The sequence below is a fragment of the Coloeus monedula genome (genome assembly GCF_965178545.1).
Source record: "Coloeus monedula genome assembly, chromosome: 33".
Classification (NCBI taxonomy): Eukaryota; Metazoa; Chordata; class Aves; order Passeriformes; family Corvidae; genus Coloeus; species Coloeus monedula.
The window spans coordinates 2334543-2350426 of NC_138813.1; the positions used below are offsets into that span (position 1 = coordinate 2334543).

General features: G+C 59.2%; 2 protein-coding genes across 2 annotated transcripts in view; one reads left to right on the plus strand and one right to left on the minus strand.

The window, feature by feature from the left end:
* Positions 1-89: 89 nt before the first annotated feature.
* AP2S1 (adaptor related protein complex 2 subunit sigma 1) lies at positions 90-13398 on the minus strand. The gene is made up of 5 exons (XM_082299742.1): positions 13312-13398; positions 7225-7374; positions 3728-3841; positions 3520-3579; positions 90-498 (listed from the first exon to the last, which is right to left on the minus strand). The coding sequence occupies exons 1-5, from the start codon at positions 13312-13314 to the stop codon at positions 397-399; spliced, it is 429 nt and encodes a 142-aa protein (XP_082155868.1). The 5' UTR covers positions 13315-13398; the 3' UTR covers positions 90-396.
* An 841-nt stretch (positions 13399-14239) lies between these two features.
* Positions 14240-15884, plus strand: part of ARHGAP35 (Rho GTPase activating protein 35) — a 40373-nt gene continuing 38728 nt past the window's right edge. The window contains exon 1 of the mRNA XM_082299686.1: positions 14240-14371. The gene's annotated coding sequence lies outside the window, so the exon portion shown is untranslated. The remainder of the gene's footprint in view (positions 14372-15884) is intronic.

Below are 15884 nucleotides of genomic sequence, written 5' to 3' on the forward strand. Positions count from 1 at the left end.
TCACTTTACTCACATTTTGCTCACGTTTTTTGTTCACTTTATTCCACTTTTGCTCATTTTTCACTCACTTTATGCCATTTTTGCTCATTTTTCATTCACTTTATCCCGTTTTTGCTCATATTTCACACACTTTATGCCATTTTTGCTCCTTTTTCACTCACTTTATTCCATTTCTGGTCATTTTTCGCTCACTTTATTCCATTTCTGGTCATTTTTCACTCACTTTATCTCATTTTTGGTCATTTTTCACTCACTTTGTCCCATTTTTGGGCACATTTTGGTCACTTTAATGGACAATAATTCACATTTTCTGCACGCCACGATAACACTGAAGGGTGGGGGAGGGTCCCCCCCACTTGGGGGATTTTTTTGGGGTGATTTCGGGGGGTTTTGGGGTCACTCCAGGGACTGCAACATCAGGAGCTGCTTCAGCACCTTGGTCTGGCTCGTCTCGCGGATCTCCCCCGCCAGGAACATCTCGTCCACCACCGTGTACACCTGAAATCGCCCAAAATACCCCCAAATCGCCCCAAATTCACCCAAAACCACCCCAAAATTGCCCCAAAATCACCTAAAATCACCCCAAAACCATCCCAAATCACTCCAAATTGCCCCAAATTCACCCAAAATACCCCCAAATCACCCCAAAATCACCCCAAATTTACCCAAAATACCCCCAAATCACCCCAAAACCACCCCAAATCACCCCAAATTCACCCAAAATACCCCCAAATCACCCCAAAACCACCCCAAATTCACCCGAAATCACCCCAAATTCACCCCAAATCACCCCAAAACCACCCCAAATCACGCCAAAATACCCCACATCACCAAAACCACTCCAAAACCACTCCAAAATCATCCCAAAATACCCCAAATCACCCAAAACCACTGTGTACACCTGAAATCACCCCAAACCACCCCAAAATCACCCAAAACCACCCCAAAATACCCCAAAATCACCCCGAAACCACCATGGGCACCTAAAATCATCCAAAACCACCCCAAATCACCCCAAAATACCCCAAATCACCCAAAACCACCCCAAATCACCCCAAAATTTCCCAAAACCACCCCACAGTACCCCAAAATCACCCAAAACACTCCAAAATCACCCCAAAACTACCGTGTACACCTGTAATCACCCAAAACCACCCGAAAATACCCCAAAATCTCTCCAAAATCACCCAAAACCACCGTGGACACCTGAAATCATCCAAAATCACCCAAAACCACCCCAAATCACCCAGAAATCACCCAAGACCCCCCCCAAAACCACTCCCCCCCAGGACCCCCCCCCAAATTAAAGCCCCCCCCAAGGATCCCCCAGGACCCCTCCCCAAATTAAAGCCCCCTCAGGACCCCCCCCAGGACCCCTCCCCAATTAAAGCCCCCCAGGACCCCCCAGGACCCCCCCCCAATTAAAGCCCCCCCAGGACCCCCAGGACCCCCCAGAGCCCCCCCAGGATCCCCCAGTACCCCCCCCAGGACCCCTCCCCAAATTAAAGCCCCCCCAGGACCCCCCAGGACCCCTCCCCAAATTAAAGCCCCCCCAGGACCCCCCCCAGGACCCCTCCCCAAATTAAAGCCCCCCAGGACCCCCCAGGACCCCTCCCCAAATTAAAGCCCCCCAGGACCCCTCCCAGGACCCCTCCCCAAATTAAAGCCCCCCCAGGATCCCCCCCCAGGACCCCCCCCAGGACCCACCCAGGACCCCCCAGGACCCCTCCCCAAATTAAAGCCCCCCAGGACCCCCAGGACCCCCCAGAGCCCCCCCAGGATCCCCCAGTACCCCCCCCCGGACCCCTCCCCAATTAAAGCCCCCCCCAGGACCCCTCCCCAAATTAAAGCCCCCCCAGGACCCCCCCCAGGACCCACCCAGGATCCCCCCGGACCCCCCCCCAAATTAAAGCCCCCTCAGGACCCCCCCCAGGACCCCTCCCCAAATTAAAGCCCCCCCAGGACCCCCTCAGGACCCCTCCCCAATTAAAGCCCCCCAGGACCCCTCCCCAAATTAAAGCCCCCCCAGGACCCCCCCAGGACCCCTCCCCAAATTAAAGCCCCCCCAGGACCCCCCAGGACCCCTCCCCAAATTAAAGCCCCCCCAGGACCCCCCCAGGACCCCCCCCCAAATTAAAGCCCCCTCAGGACCCCCCCCAGGACCCCCCCCAAATTAAAGCCCCCCAGGACCCCTCCCCAAATTAAAGCCCCCCAGGACCCCTCCCCAATTAAAGCCCCCCCAGGACCCCCCAGGACCCCTCCCCAAATTAAAGCCCCCCCAGGACCCCTCCCCAATTAAAGCCCCCCAGGACCCCCCAGGACCCCTCCCCAAATTAAAGCCCCCCCAGGACCCCTCCCCAAATTAAAGCCCCCCCAGGACCCCTCCCCAATTAAAGCCCCCCAGGACCCCCCCCAGGACCCCTCCCCAAATTAAAGCCCCCTCAGGACCCTCCCAGGACCCCTCCCCAATTAAAGCTCCCCCAGGACCCCCCCCAGGACCCCCCCCAAATTAAAGCCCCCTCAGGACCCCCCAGGACCCCTCCCCAAATTAAAGACCCCCCAGGACCCCTCCCCAAATTAAAGCCCCCCCAGGACCCCCCAGAGTCCCCCCAGGATCCCCCAGTACCCCCCCCGGACCCCTCCCCAAATTAAAGCCCCCCCAGGACCCCCCCCCCAAATTAAAGCCCCCTCAGGACCCCCCCAGGACCCCTCCCCAAATTAAAGCCCCCTCAGGACCCCCCCAGGACCCCCCCCCAAATTAAAGCCCCCTCAGGACCCCCCCAGGACCCCTCCCCAAATTAAAGCCCCCTCAGGACCCCCCCAGGACCCCCCCAGGACCCCCCCCCAATTAAAGCCCCCCAGGACCCCCAGGACCCCCCAGAGCCCCCCCAGGATCCCCCAGTACCCCTCCCGGACCCCTCCCCAAATTAATGCCCCCCTCAGGACCCCCCAGGACCCCTCCCCAAATTAAAGCCCCCCCCAGGACCCCTCCCCAAATTAAAGCCCCCCCAGGACCCCTCCCCAATTAAAGCCCCCCAGGACCCCTCCCCAAATTAAAGCCCCCCAGGACCCCCAGGACCCCCCAGAGCCCCCCCAGGATCCCCCAGTACCCCCCCCCGGACCCCTCCCCAATTAAAGCCCCCCCCAGGACCCCCCCCAGGACCCCTCCCCAAATTAAAGCCCCCTCAGGACCCCCTCAGGACCCCTCCCCAATTAAAGCCCCCCAGGACCCCCCCCCCAAATTAAAGCCCCCCAGGACCCCCCCAGGACCCTCCCAGGACCCCCCCAGGACCCCTCCCCAAATTAAAGCCCCCTCAGGACCCCCTCAGGACCCCTCCCCAATTAAAGCCCCCCAGGACCCCCCCCCCCAAATTAAAGCCCCCCAGGACCTTCCAGGACCCCCCCCAGGACCCCTCCCCAATTAAAGCCCCCTCAGGACCCCCCCAGGACCCCTCCCCAAATTAAAGCCCCCCCCAGGACCCCCCCCAGGACCCCTCCCCAATTAAAGCCCCCCCAGACCTTGTAGAAGTTGAAGACGAGGTCGAGCTCGCAGACGTTGTGGAAATACTCATTGAGCACCTGGCGAGGCAATTAACGGCCCCTAATTAACCCCGCGGGGGGCGCTCATGAACCCCGGGGCGGGCTCAGGGAAGCACCGGGGGGGTTAATTAATGAGGGGGGGGGTTAATTAACGGGGGGGGGGGGTTAATGAACGAGGCTCCCGCACCTCCACGAAGTTGTGGATGGCCTCCAGGTAGGCCAGGTTGTTGTCGGTGACGTCGACGCAGATGCAGAAATAGAGCCCGGCATAGCGGCGGTAAATGATCTTAAAGTTCCGGAACTGGGAACAGTGGGAGACACTGGGAGGGACTGGGAGGGACTGGGAGGGCACTGGGAGGGACTGGGAGGGCACTGGGAGGGCACTGGGGGCACTGGGAGGGACTGGGGCCCGGCATAGCGGCGGTAAATGATCTTAAAGTTCCGGAACTGGGAACAGTGGGAGACACTGGGAGGGACTGGGAGGCACTGGGGGCACTGGGAGGGCACTGGGAGGGCACTGGGGGCACTGGGAGGGCACTGGGGGCACTGGGGGCACTGGGGGCACTGGAGCCCGGCATAGCGGCGGTAAATGATCTTAAAGTTCCGGAACTGGGAACAGTGGGAGACACTGGGAGGCACTGGGAGGGCACTGGGGGCACTGGGAGGGACTGGGAGGGACTGGGAGGGACTGGGAGGCACTGGGAGGGCACTGGGAGGGACTGGGAGGGACTGGGAGGGCACTGGGAGGGCACTGGGAGGGCACTGGGGGCACTGGGAGGGACTGGGGGCACTGGGAGGGCACTGGGAGGGACTGGGGGCACTGGGAGGGCACTGGGAGGGCACTGGGAGGGCACTGGGGGCACTGGGGCCCGGCATAGCGGCGGTAAATGATCTTAAAGTTCCGGAACTGGGAACAGTGGGAGACACTGGGAGGCACTGGGAGGGACTGGGAGGGCACTGGGAGGGCACTGGGAGGGCACTGGGAGGGCACTGGGAGGGCACTGGGGGCACTGGGAGGGCACTGGGAGGGCACTGGGAGGGACTGGGAGGGCACTGGGAGGGCACTGGGGGCACTGGGAGGGACTGGGGCCCGGCATAGCGGCGGTAAATGATCTTAAAGTTCCGGAACTGGGAACAGTGGGAGACACTGGGAGGGACTGGGAGGCACTGGGGGCACTGGGAGGGCACTGGGAGGGCACTGGGGGCACTGGGAGGGCACTGGGGGCACTGGGGGCACTGGGGGCACTGGAGCCCGGCATAGCGGCGGTAAATGATCTTAAAGTTCCGGAACTGGGAACAGTGGGAGACACTGGGAGGGACTGGGAGGGCACTGGGAGGGCACTGGGAGGGCACTGGGAGGGCACTGGGAGGGCACTGGGGGCACTGGGGCCCGGCATAGCGGCGGTAAATGATCTTAAAGTTCCGGAACTGGGAACAGTGGGAGACACTGGGAGGCACTGGGAGGGCACTGGGGGCACTGGGAGGGACTGGGAGGGACTGGGAGGGACTGGGAGGCACTGGGAGGGCACTGGGAGGGACTGGGAGGGACTGGGAGGGCACTGGGAGGGCACTGGGAGGGCACTGGGGGCACTGGGAGGGACTGGGGGCACTGGGAGGGCACTGGGAGGGACTGGGGGCACTGGGAGGGCACTGGGAGGGCACTGGGAGGGCACTGGGGGCACTGGGGCCCGGCATAGCGGCGGTAAATGATCTTAAAGTTCCGGAACTGGGAACAGTGGGAGACACTGGGAGGCACTGGGAGGGCACTGGGAGGGCACTGGGAGGGCACTGGGAGGGACTGGGAGGCACTGGGAGGGACTGGGAGGCACTGGGAGGCACTGGGAGGGCACTGGGAGGGCACTGGGGGCACTGGGGCCCGGCATAGCGGCGGTAAATGATCTTAAAGTTCCGGAACTGGGAACAGTGGGAGACACTGGGAGGCACTGGGAGGGACTGGGAGGGCACTGGGAGGGCACTGGGAGGGCACTGGGAGGCACTGGGAGGGCACTGGGAGGGCACTGGGGGCACTGGGAGGGCACTGGGAGGGCACTGGGAGGCACTGGGAGGGCACTGGGGGCACTGGGAGGGCACTGGGAGGCACTGGGAGGGCACTGGGGGCACTGGGAGGGCACTGGGGGCACTGGGGGCACTGGGAGGGCACTGGGGGCACTGGGAGGGACTGGGAGGCACTGGGAGGGACTGGGAGGGACTGGGAGGCACTGGGAGGCACTGGGAGGGCACTGGGAGGGCACTGGGAGGCACTGGGAGGGCACTGGGAGGCACTGGGGGCACTGGGAGGGACTGGGAGGGCACTGGGAGGCACTGGGAGGGCACTGGGAGGGCACTGGGAGGGCACTGGGGGCACTGGGGCCCGGCATAGCGGCGGTAAATGATCTTAAAGTTCCGGAACTGGGAACAGTGGGAGACACTGGGAGGGACTGGGAGGGACTGGGAGGGCACTGGGAGGGCACTGGGAGGCACTGGGGGCACTGGGGCCCGGCATAGCGGCGGTAAATGATCTTAAAGTTCCGGAACTGGGAACAGTGGGAGACACTGGGAGGGACTGGGAGGGACTGGGAGGGCACTGGGAGGGCACTGGGAGGCACTGGGGGCACTGGGGGCACTGGGAGGCACTGGGAGGGCACTGGGGGCACTGGGGCCCGGCATAGCGGCGGTAAATGATCTTAAAGTTCCGGAACTGGGAACAGTGGGAGACACTGGGAGGCACTGGGAGGGACTGGGAGGGCACTGGGAGGGACTGGGAGGCACTGGGAGGGACTGGGGGCACTGGCAGGGCACTGGGAGGCACTGGGAGGGCACTGGGAGGGCACTGGGGGCACTGGGGCCCGGCATAGCGGCGGTAAATGATCTTAAAGTTCCGGAACTGGGAACAGTGGGAGACACTGGGAGGCACTGGGAGGCACTGGGAGGGACTGGGAGGCACTGGGAGGGCACTGGGAGGGCACTGGGGGCACTGGGAGGGCACTGGGAGGCACTGGGGGGGCACTGGGGGCACTGGGAGGGACTGGGAGGCACTGGGAGGGCACTGGGAGGGCACTGGGGGCACTGGGAGGGACTGGGAGGCACTGGGAGGGCACTGGGAGGGCACTGGGGGCACTGGGAGGGACTGGGAGGCACTGGGAGGGCACTGGGGGCACTGGGACGCACTGGGAGACCACTGGGAGCAACTGGGAGCAACTGGGATGCACTGGGAGACCACTGGGAGCAACTGGGACGCACTGGGACGCACTGGGATGCACTGGGAGACCACTGGGAGCAACTGGGACACACTGGGATGAAACTGGGATTGCTTGAGAGCAACTGGGAGACCACTGGGAGCAACTGGGAGCAAGTGGGAACAACTGGGATGCACTGGGATGCACTGGGAGGCCACTGGGAGACCACTGGGATGCACTGGGACGCACTGGGATGCACTGGGACGCACTGGGATGCACTGGGACGCACTGGGTTGAAACTGGGATTGCTTGAGAGCCACTGGGAGACCACTGGGAGCAACTGGGAGACAACTGGGAACAACTGGGAACAACTGGGACACCCCTCAACACCCCCAACCCTTTTCCCCCCCTTCCCCCCGCTCCGAAAAGCCCGGAATTCCCAGTGGCCAATCGCCAGCTCCGGGCATGGATGTTTTGGGGTGAGAAAGGCGGAATTTGGGTTTTTTACCTCGACGAAGTTGGTGTGTTTGGCGTCCCTGACGGTGACCACGGCGTGAACCTCCTCGATGAGCTTCTGCTTCTCGTCGTCGTCGAACTGCATGTACCACTTGGCCAGGCGCGTCTTCCCGGCCCGGTTCTGGATCAGGATGAAGCGGATCTGGGGCCGGAATTCCGGGAAAAAACGGGAATTTGGGAGCGTCAAAAATTGGGGAGAATCGGGAAAATCCGATCCCTGAAATTTCCATTTTTTGGTCACTGCAATTGGGGTTTTTTCGTCACTGAAATTGGGATTTGTCATTACTGGGTATGAGGAGTGATCCCAGCCCGGTTCTGGATCAGGATGAAGCGGATCTGGGCTGGAATTCCAGGAAAAAACGGGAATTTGGGAGCGTCAAAAATTGGGGAGGATCGGGAAAATTCCATCCCTGAAATTTCCAATTTTTGTCACTGAAATTGGGGTTTTTTCGTCACTGAAATTGGGATTTGTCATTACTGGGTATGGGGAGTGATCCCAGCCCGGTTCTGGATCAGGATGAAGCGGATCTGGGGCCGGAATTCCGGGAAAAAACGGGAATTTGGGAGCGTCAAAAATTGGGGAGGATCGGGAAAATTCTGTCCCTGAAATTTCCATTTTTTGGTCACTGCAATTGGGGTTTTATCAATCGGGTACCACTTGGCCAGGCGCGTCTTCCCGGCCCGGTTCTGGATCAGGATGAAGCGGATCTGGGGCCGGAATTCCGGGAAAAAACGGGAATTTGGGAGCGTCAAAAATTGGGAGGAATCGGGAAAATTCCGTCCCTGAAATTTCCAATTTTTGTCATTGAAATTGGGGTTTTTTCGTCACTGAAATTGGGATTTGTCATTACTGGGTATGGGGAGTGATCCCAGCGCGGTTCTGGATCAGGATGAAGCGGATCTGGGCCGGAATTCCGGGAAAAAACGGGAATTTGGGAGCGTCAAAAATTGGGGAGGATCAGGAAAATTCCGTCCCTGAAATTTCCATTTTTTGTCACTGAAATTGGGATTTTTTGGTCACTGAAACTGGGATTTATCAGGTTTAAAGTGCAGCTCCCACTTGGGCCAGTTCTGGGTCAGGATGAAGCGGATCTGGGGCCGGAATTCCGGGAAAAAACAGGAATTTGGGAGCGTCAAAAATTGGGGAGAATCGGGAAAATTCCATCCCTGAAATTTCCAATTTTTGTCACTGAAATTGGGGTTTTTTCGTCACTGCAATTGGGATTTGTCATTACTGGGTATGGGGAGTGATCCCAGCCCGGTTCTGGATCAGGATGAAGCGGATCTGGGCTGGAATTCCGGGAAAAAACGGGAATTTGGGAGCGTCAAAAATTGGGGAGGATCGGGAAAATCCGATCCCTGAAATTTCCATTTTTTGGTCACTGAAATTTCCATTTTTTGGTCACTGCAATTGGGGTTTTATCAATCGGGTACCACTTGGCCAGGCGCGTCTTCCCAGCCCGGTTCTGGATCAGGATGAAGCGGATCTGGGGCCGGAATTCCGGGAAAAAACGGGAATTTGGGAGCGTCAAAAATTGGGGAGGATCGGGAAAATCCGATCCCTGAAATTTCCATTTTTTGGTCACTGAAATTTCCATTTTTTCGTCACTGAAACTGGGTTTTATCAGGTTTAAAGTGCAGCTCCCACTTGGGCCAGTTCTGGATCAGGATGAAGCGGATCTGGGCCAGAATTCCGGGAAAAAACGGGAATTTGGGAGCATCAAAAATTGGGGAGGATCGGGAAAATTCCGTCCCTGAAATTTCCAATTTTTGTCATTGAAATTGGGGTTTTTTCGTCACTGAAATTGGGATTTGTCATTACTGGGTATGGGGAGTGATCCCAGCCCGGTTCTGGATCAGGATGAAGCGGATCTGGGCTGGAATTCCGGGAAAAAACGGGAATTTGGGAGCGTCAAAAATTGGGGAGAATCGGGAAAATTCTGTCCCTGAAATTTACATTTTTTGTCACTGAAATTGGGGTTTTTTGGTCACTGAAATTGGGATTTGTCATTACTGGGTATGGGGAGTGATCCCAGCCCGGTTCTGGATCAGGATGAAGCGGATCTGGGCCAGAATTCCGGGAAAAAATGGGAATTTGGGAGCGTCAAAAATTGGAGGGAATCGGGAAAATCCGATCCCTGAAATTTCCATTTGTTGGTCACTGAAATTTCCATTTTTTGGCCACTGCAATTGGGGTTTTATCAATCGGGTACCACTTGGCCAGGCGCGTCTTCCCGGCCCGGTTCTGGATCAGGATGAAGCGGATCTGGGCCGGAATTCCGGGAAAAAACGGGAATTTGGGAGCGTCAAAAATTGGGGGGAATCGGGAAAATTCTGTCCCTGAAATTTCCATTTTTTGGTCACTGCAATTGGGGTTTTATCAATCGGGTACCACTTGGCCAGGCGCGTCTTCCCGGCCCGGTTCTGGATCAGGATGAAGCAGATCTGGGCTGGAATTCCGGGAAAAAACAGGAATTTGGGAGCGTCAAAAATTGGGGAGGATCGGGAAAATCCGATCCCTGAAATTTCCATTTTTTGTCATTGAAATTGGAGTTTTTTCGTCACTGAAATTGGGATTTGTCATTACTGGGTATGGGGAGTGATCCCAGCCCGGTTCTGGATCAGGATGAAGCAGATCTGGGCTGGAATTCCGGGAAAAAACAGGAATTTGGGAGCGTCAAAAATTGGGGAGGATCGGGAAAATCCGATCCCTGAAATTTCCATTTTTTGTCATTGAAATTGGAGTTTTTTCGTCACTGAAATTGGGATTTGTCATTACTGGGTATGGGGAGTGATCCCAGCCCGGTTCTGGATCAGGATGAAGCGGATCTGGGCCGGAATTCCGGGAAAAAACGGGAATTTGGGAGCGTCAAAAATTGGGGAGAATTGGGAAAATTCTGTGCCTGAAATTTCCATTTTTTGGTCATTGAAATTTCCATTTTTTGGTCACTGAAACTGGGATTTATCAGGTTTAAAGTGCAGCTCCCACTTGGGCCAGTTCTGGATCAGGATGAAGCGGATCTGGGCCGGAATTCCGGGAAAAAACGGGAATTTGGGAGCGTCAAAAATTGGGGGAAATCGGGACCCCCCTCAAATCACCCCAAAATTCCTCCATAGAAACCCTACAGTGAGGAAAACCTCCAAAATACCCCAAATACACCCCAAAATCACTCAAATCACCCCAAAATCCCTCCATAGAGACCCTACAATGAGGGAAACCTCCAAAATACCCCAAATACACCCCAAAACAGACCCTAAAATGGGGAAAAACCCCAAAATCCCCTCATAGAGACCCTAAAGTGGGGGAGACCCCCTCAAAACACCCCAAAATCCCCCCCAAACCAGACCCCAAATTGGGGTGACCCCCCTCAAATCCCCCCAAACCAGCCCCTAAAATGGGGAAAAACCCTCAAACACCCCAAAATCCTCCCCAAACCAGACCCCAAACTGGGGTGACCCCCCTCAAATCCCCCCAAACCAGCCCCTAAAATGGGGAAAAACCCCCAAACACCCCAAAATCCCCCTAAAACAGACCCTAAAGTGGGGGAGACCCCTCAAACCCCCCAAAATCCTCCCCATACCAGACCCCAAACTGGGGTGACCCCCCTCAAATCCCCCCAAACCAGCCCCTAAAATGGGGAAAAACTCCCAAACACCCCAAAATCCCCCTAAAACAGACCCTAAAGTGGCTGAGACCCCTCAAAACACCCCAAAATCCCCCCCAAACCAGACCCCAAATTGGGGTGACCCCCCTCAAATCCCCCCAAACCGGCCCCTAAAATGTGGAAAAACCCTCAAACACCCCAAAATCCCCTCATAGAGACCCTAAAGTGGGGGAGACCCCCTCAAACACCCCAAAATCCCCCCCAAACCAGACCCCAAACTGGGGTGACCCCCCTCAAATCCCCCCAAACCAGCCCCTAAAATGTGGAAAAACCCTCAAACACCCCAAAATCCCCTCACAGAGACCCCACAGTTGGTGTGACCCCCCCTCAAACACCCCAAAATCCCCCCCAAACCAGACCCCAAATTGGGGTGACCCCCCTCAAATCCCCCCAAACCGGCCCCTAAAATGTGGAAAAACTCCCAAACACCCCAAAATCCCCCCCAAACCAGACCCCAAATTGGGGTGACCCCCCTCAAATCCCCCCAAACCAGCCCCTAAAATGTGGAAAAACTCCCAAACACCCCAAAATCCCCTCACAGAGACCCCACAGTTGGTGTGACCCCCCTCAAACACCCCAAAATCCTCCCCAAATACACCCCAAATTGGGGTGACCCCCCTCAAATCCCCCCAAACCGGCCCCTAAAATGTGGAAAAACCCTCAAACACCCCAAAATCCCCCTAAAACAGACCCTAAAGTGGGGGAGACCCCTCAAACACCCCAAAATCCTCCCCAAACCAGACCCCAAACTGGGGTGACCCCCCTCAAATCCCCCCAAACCAGCCCCTAAAATGGGGAAAAACTCCCAAACACCCCAAAATCCCCCTAAAACAGACCCTAAAGTGGGGGAGACCCCTCAAACACCCCAAAATCCCCCCCAAACCAGACCCCAAACTGGGGTAACCCCCCTCAAATCCCCCCAAACCAGCCCCTAAAATGGGGAAAAACTCCCAAACACCCCAAAATCCCCCTAAAACAGACCCTAAAGTGGGGGACACCCCTCAAACACCCCAAAATCCCCCCCAAACCAGACCCCAAATTGGGATGACCCCCCTCAAATCCCCCCAAACCGGCCCCTAAAATGTGGAAAAACCCTCAAACACCCCAAAATCCCCCTAAAACAGACCCTAAAGTGGGGGAGACCCCTCAAAACACCCCAAAATCCCCCCCAAACCAGACCCCAAATTGGGGTGACCCCCCTCAAATCCCCCCAAACCAGCCCCTAAAATGGGGAAAAACCCTCAAACACCCCAAAATCCCCTCACAGAGACCCCACAGTTGGTGTGACCCCCCTCAAACACCCCAAAATCCCCCCCAAACCAGACCCCAAACTGGGGTGACCCCCCTCAAATCCCCCCAAACCAGCCCCTAAAATGGGGAAAAACTCCCAAACACCCCAAAATCCCCCCCAAACCAGACCCCAAATTGGGGTGACCCCCCTCAAATCCCCCCAAACCAGCCCCTAAAATGGGGAAAAACCCCCAAACACCCCAAAATCCCCCTAAAACAGACCCTAAAGTGGGGGAGACCCCTCAAACACCCCAAAATCCCCCCCAAACCAGACCCCAAATTGGGATGACCCCCCTCAAATCCCCCCAAACCAGCCCCTAAAATGTGGAAAAACCCTCAAACACCCCAAAATCCCCCTAAAACAGACCCTAAAGTGGGGGAGACCCCTCAAACACCCCAAAATCCTCCCCATACCAGACCCCAAATTGGGGTGACCCCCCTCAAATCCCCCCAAACCAGCCCCTAAAATGTGGAAAAACCCTCAAACACCCCAAAATCCCCTCACAGAGACCCCACAGTTGGTGTGACCCCCCTCAAACACCCCAAAATCCCCCCCAAACCAGACCCCAAATTGGGGTGACCCCCCTCAAATCCCCCCAAACCAGCCCCTAAAATGGGGAAAAACTCCCAAACACCCCAAAATCCCCCTAAAACAGACCCTAAAGTGGGGGAGACCCCTCAAACACCCCAAAATCCTCCCCATACCAGACCCCAAATTGGGGTGACCCCCCTCAAATCCCCCCAAACCGGCCCCTAAAATGTGGAAAAACCCTCAAACACCCCAAAACCCCCTCACAGAGACCCCACAGTTGGTGTGACCCCCCTCAAACACCCCAAAATCCTCCCCAAACCGGACCCCAAATTGGGGTGACCCCCCTCAAATCCCCCCAAACCAGCCCCTAAAATGTGGAAAAACTCCCAAACACCCCAAAATCCCCTCACAGAAACCCCACAACGGTGAAACCCCGCCCCGAAACCCCCCAAAATCCCCCTCCGCTCCCCCTCTCCCCTCACGTCGCTGCAGGCCCGAGGCCCCCCCACACCCCCCCCTTCCCGAACCCCGCCATTTCCGCTGTCCCCGCGTCCCCCCCCCGCTTGTCCCCTTGCCTTTAGGGGGGTCTCACCATGGCGGTGCCGGTCCGAGGTCCCCCCCCCGGTTCCGATCCCGGTTCTGATCCCGGTTCTGATCCCGGTTCCGATCCCGGTTCCGTTCCCGGTTCCGTTCCCGGTTCCGCTCCCCCCCCCCCCTCCTTGACGGTCAGGCCCCGCCGCTTCCCGCCTCCGCCAGGGGGCGCCCCAGCGCCGCGCGCACTGCGCCTGCGCAGAACCTCCCATTTCCCGCCCTTTTCCCCCCCCCTCACGTTTCCCGCCCCTCCCCTCAAATTCCCAGCGCCCCCCCCCCCAAAATTCCCAGCGCCCCCCTCCCCAAAATTCCCATCGCCCCCCTCCCCTCCCCAAAATTTCTGCCCCGGGAAAAAAAGGGGGGATCGGAGGAGGATTTCTGGGGCCCCCTCCTCAAATTCCCCGCCCCTCCCCGCGCTTAGCCACGCCCCCCTTTTCCCCCTCCCCAAATTCCCGCTCCTCCCCCCCTCCCCCCCCCCCAAAATCCCGGTTTTCCCCCCTCCCCCTCCCCAAATCCCACCGCCCATCCAGGCCACGCCCGCCAAGCCACGCCCACCCCCACATTACCACGCCCACCCCCGCCTCTCCCCCTTCCCCTCCCGCTCTTCCCGGTCCCTCCCATTTTTTTCCCACCTCTCTTCCCGTCCCCCCCACCCCAAAATCCCTGCTTGCCCCTCCCAAAATTCCCGGTTTTCTCCCCAAATTCCCGGGGCTCGCCTCCAAGCCCCGCCCCTAAGCCCCGCCCCCTTTCCCTTTAGCCCCGCCCCTCCCGCGGCTCCCGCCGCGCACGCGCCCCCCCCCCCCCCCCCCCGTGATCGTGAAGGCGGAGGCGGAGGGAGGGGGAGGAGGAGGAGGAGGAGGAGGAGGCGGCTGAGGGCTGAGGGTGGGGGGGGGGGGAGAGGAGGAGGAAGGCGCCGCCGCCATTACAGGCCGAGCCCGCCCCGGCGGCCCCCGCCGCCCTCGCCCCGCCCGCCGCCGCCGCCCCGAGCGCGGACATGGCGCTGCCGCCGCCTCCCGCCGCCCCCGGCCCGGCCCGATGCCGCCGCCGCCGCCGCTTCTCCGGTAAGAACGAAACCTCCCCCCCCCCCCCCCGCCCCCACCTCCCTCACCCTCAGCGCCACCATCGCCGCCTTTTCTCTTGAACCCCCCCCCCAGAAGAACAATGGGCCGCCCCACCCCCGCCCGCCGCGCGCCCGCCGGGCCGGCCCATGGCCCCCGCGGGGGGGGGGACGGCCCGTGAGGGGGGCCCGGGAGAGACCACCCCCCGTGGGGGGGAGGGGGGGAGAAGAGACCCCCCCCCCCCCTCCTTTCCCCCCCTCTCCGTCCGCTTTCAATGGTCCCGCCGCCCATTCATGGGGGGCTGCAGGGGGGAGACCCCCGGGAGGGGAGGGGGGGAGGGCAGGGCCGGGCCGGGGGGAGAGGGGGGACCCCCAAATTAGGGGAGGGGTGACCCCAAATTAGGGGAGGGTGACCCCCAAATTAGGGGAGGGAGACCCCCAAATTAGGGAAAGGAGGACCCCCAATTAGGGGAGGGAGGACCCTCAGTTAGGGGAGGGGAGACCCCCAATTAGGGGAGGGGAAACCCCCCTCAATTAGGGAAGGGAGGACCCCCAGTTAGGGGAGGGGAGACCCCCAAATTAGAGGAGGAGAGACCCCCAATTAGGCGAGGGGGAACCCCCGAATTAGGGGAGGAGGGAACCCCAATTAGGGGAGGGGGACCCGCAAATTGGGGGAGGGGGACCCCCAATTAGGGGGGGTACTGGGAGGGAAGACCCCCCCCCCCCCTAATTAGGGGAGGGGTACCAGGAAGGGAGACCCCCCCCCAATTAAGGGAGGGGATACCCCGAAATTAAGGGGGGTACTTAGAGGGGAGACCACCCTAATTAGGGGAGGGGTACTGGGAGGAGAGACACCCCCCCAATTAGGGGGGTAATTAGAGGGGAGACCCCCCCAATTAGAGGAGGGGGAGATCTCCTAATTAGGGAAGGGGAGACCCCCCAATTAGGGGGGTAATTAGAGGACCCCCCCAGTTAGGGGGGTAATTAGAGGGGACACCCCCCCAATTAGAGGAGGGGGAGACCCCCCAATTAGGGGGGTAATTAGAGGGGAGACCCCTCCAATTAGAGGAAGGGGAGACCTCCTAATTAGGGAACGGGAGACCCCCCAATTAGGGGGGTAATTAGAGGACACCCCCCCCAATTAGAGGAGGGGGAGACCCCCCAATTAGGGGGGTAATTAGAGGACACCCTCCCCAATTAGAGGAGGGGGAGACCCCCCAATTAGGGGGGTAATTAGAAGACCCCCCCCAATTAGAGGAGGGGGAGACCCTCCCCATTCGAGGGACAATTATTGGGGTGGACCCCCCCAATTAGGGGGCTAATTAAACAGGGAGACCCCCCCCTAATTAGAGGCGGGAGCACCCCTTAATTAGAGGAGGGGTCCTAAGAGGGGAGACCCCAAATTAAAGGTGGGGGGGGGGGGGTCAGGAAGGGGAGACCCCTCCCCAAATTTGGGGGACTCAGGGAGACCCCTCCCCTAATTAAGACTTGGAGGCTTCTCCCTCATATTTGGGGGG

Bases quoted from the DNA above. Each gene is read 5' to 3' on its own strand.
- AP2S1 (XM_082299742.1), bottom strand. The intron at 3,842-7,224 runs GTAAAAAACCCA...CACTGTTCCCAG, and splicing joins AACACACCAACTTCGTCGAG to TTCCGGAACTTTAAGATCAT. The intron at 499-3,519 runs GTCTGGGGGGGC...GGGCGATTTCAG, and splicing joins TCGTCTTCAACTTCTACAAG to GTGTACACGGTGGTGGACGA.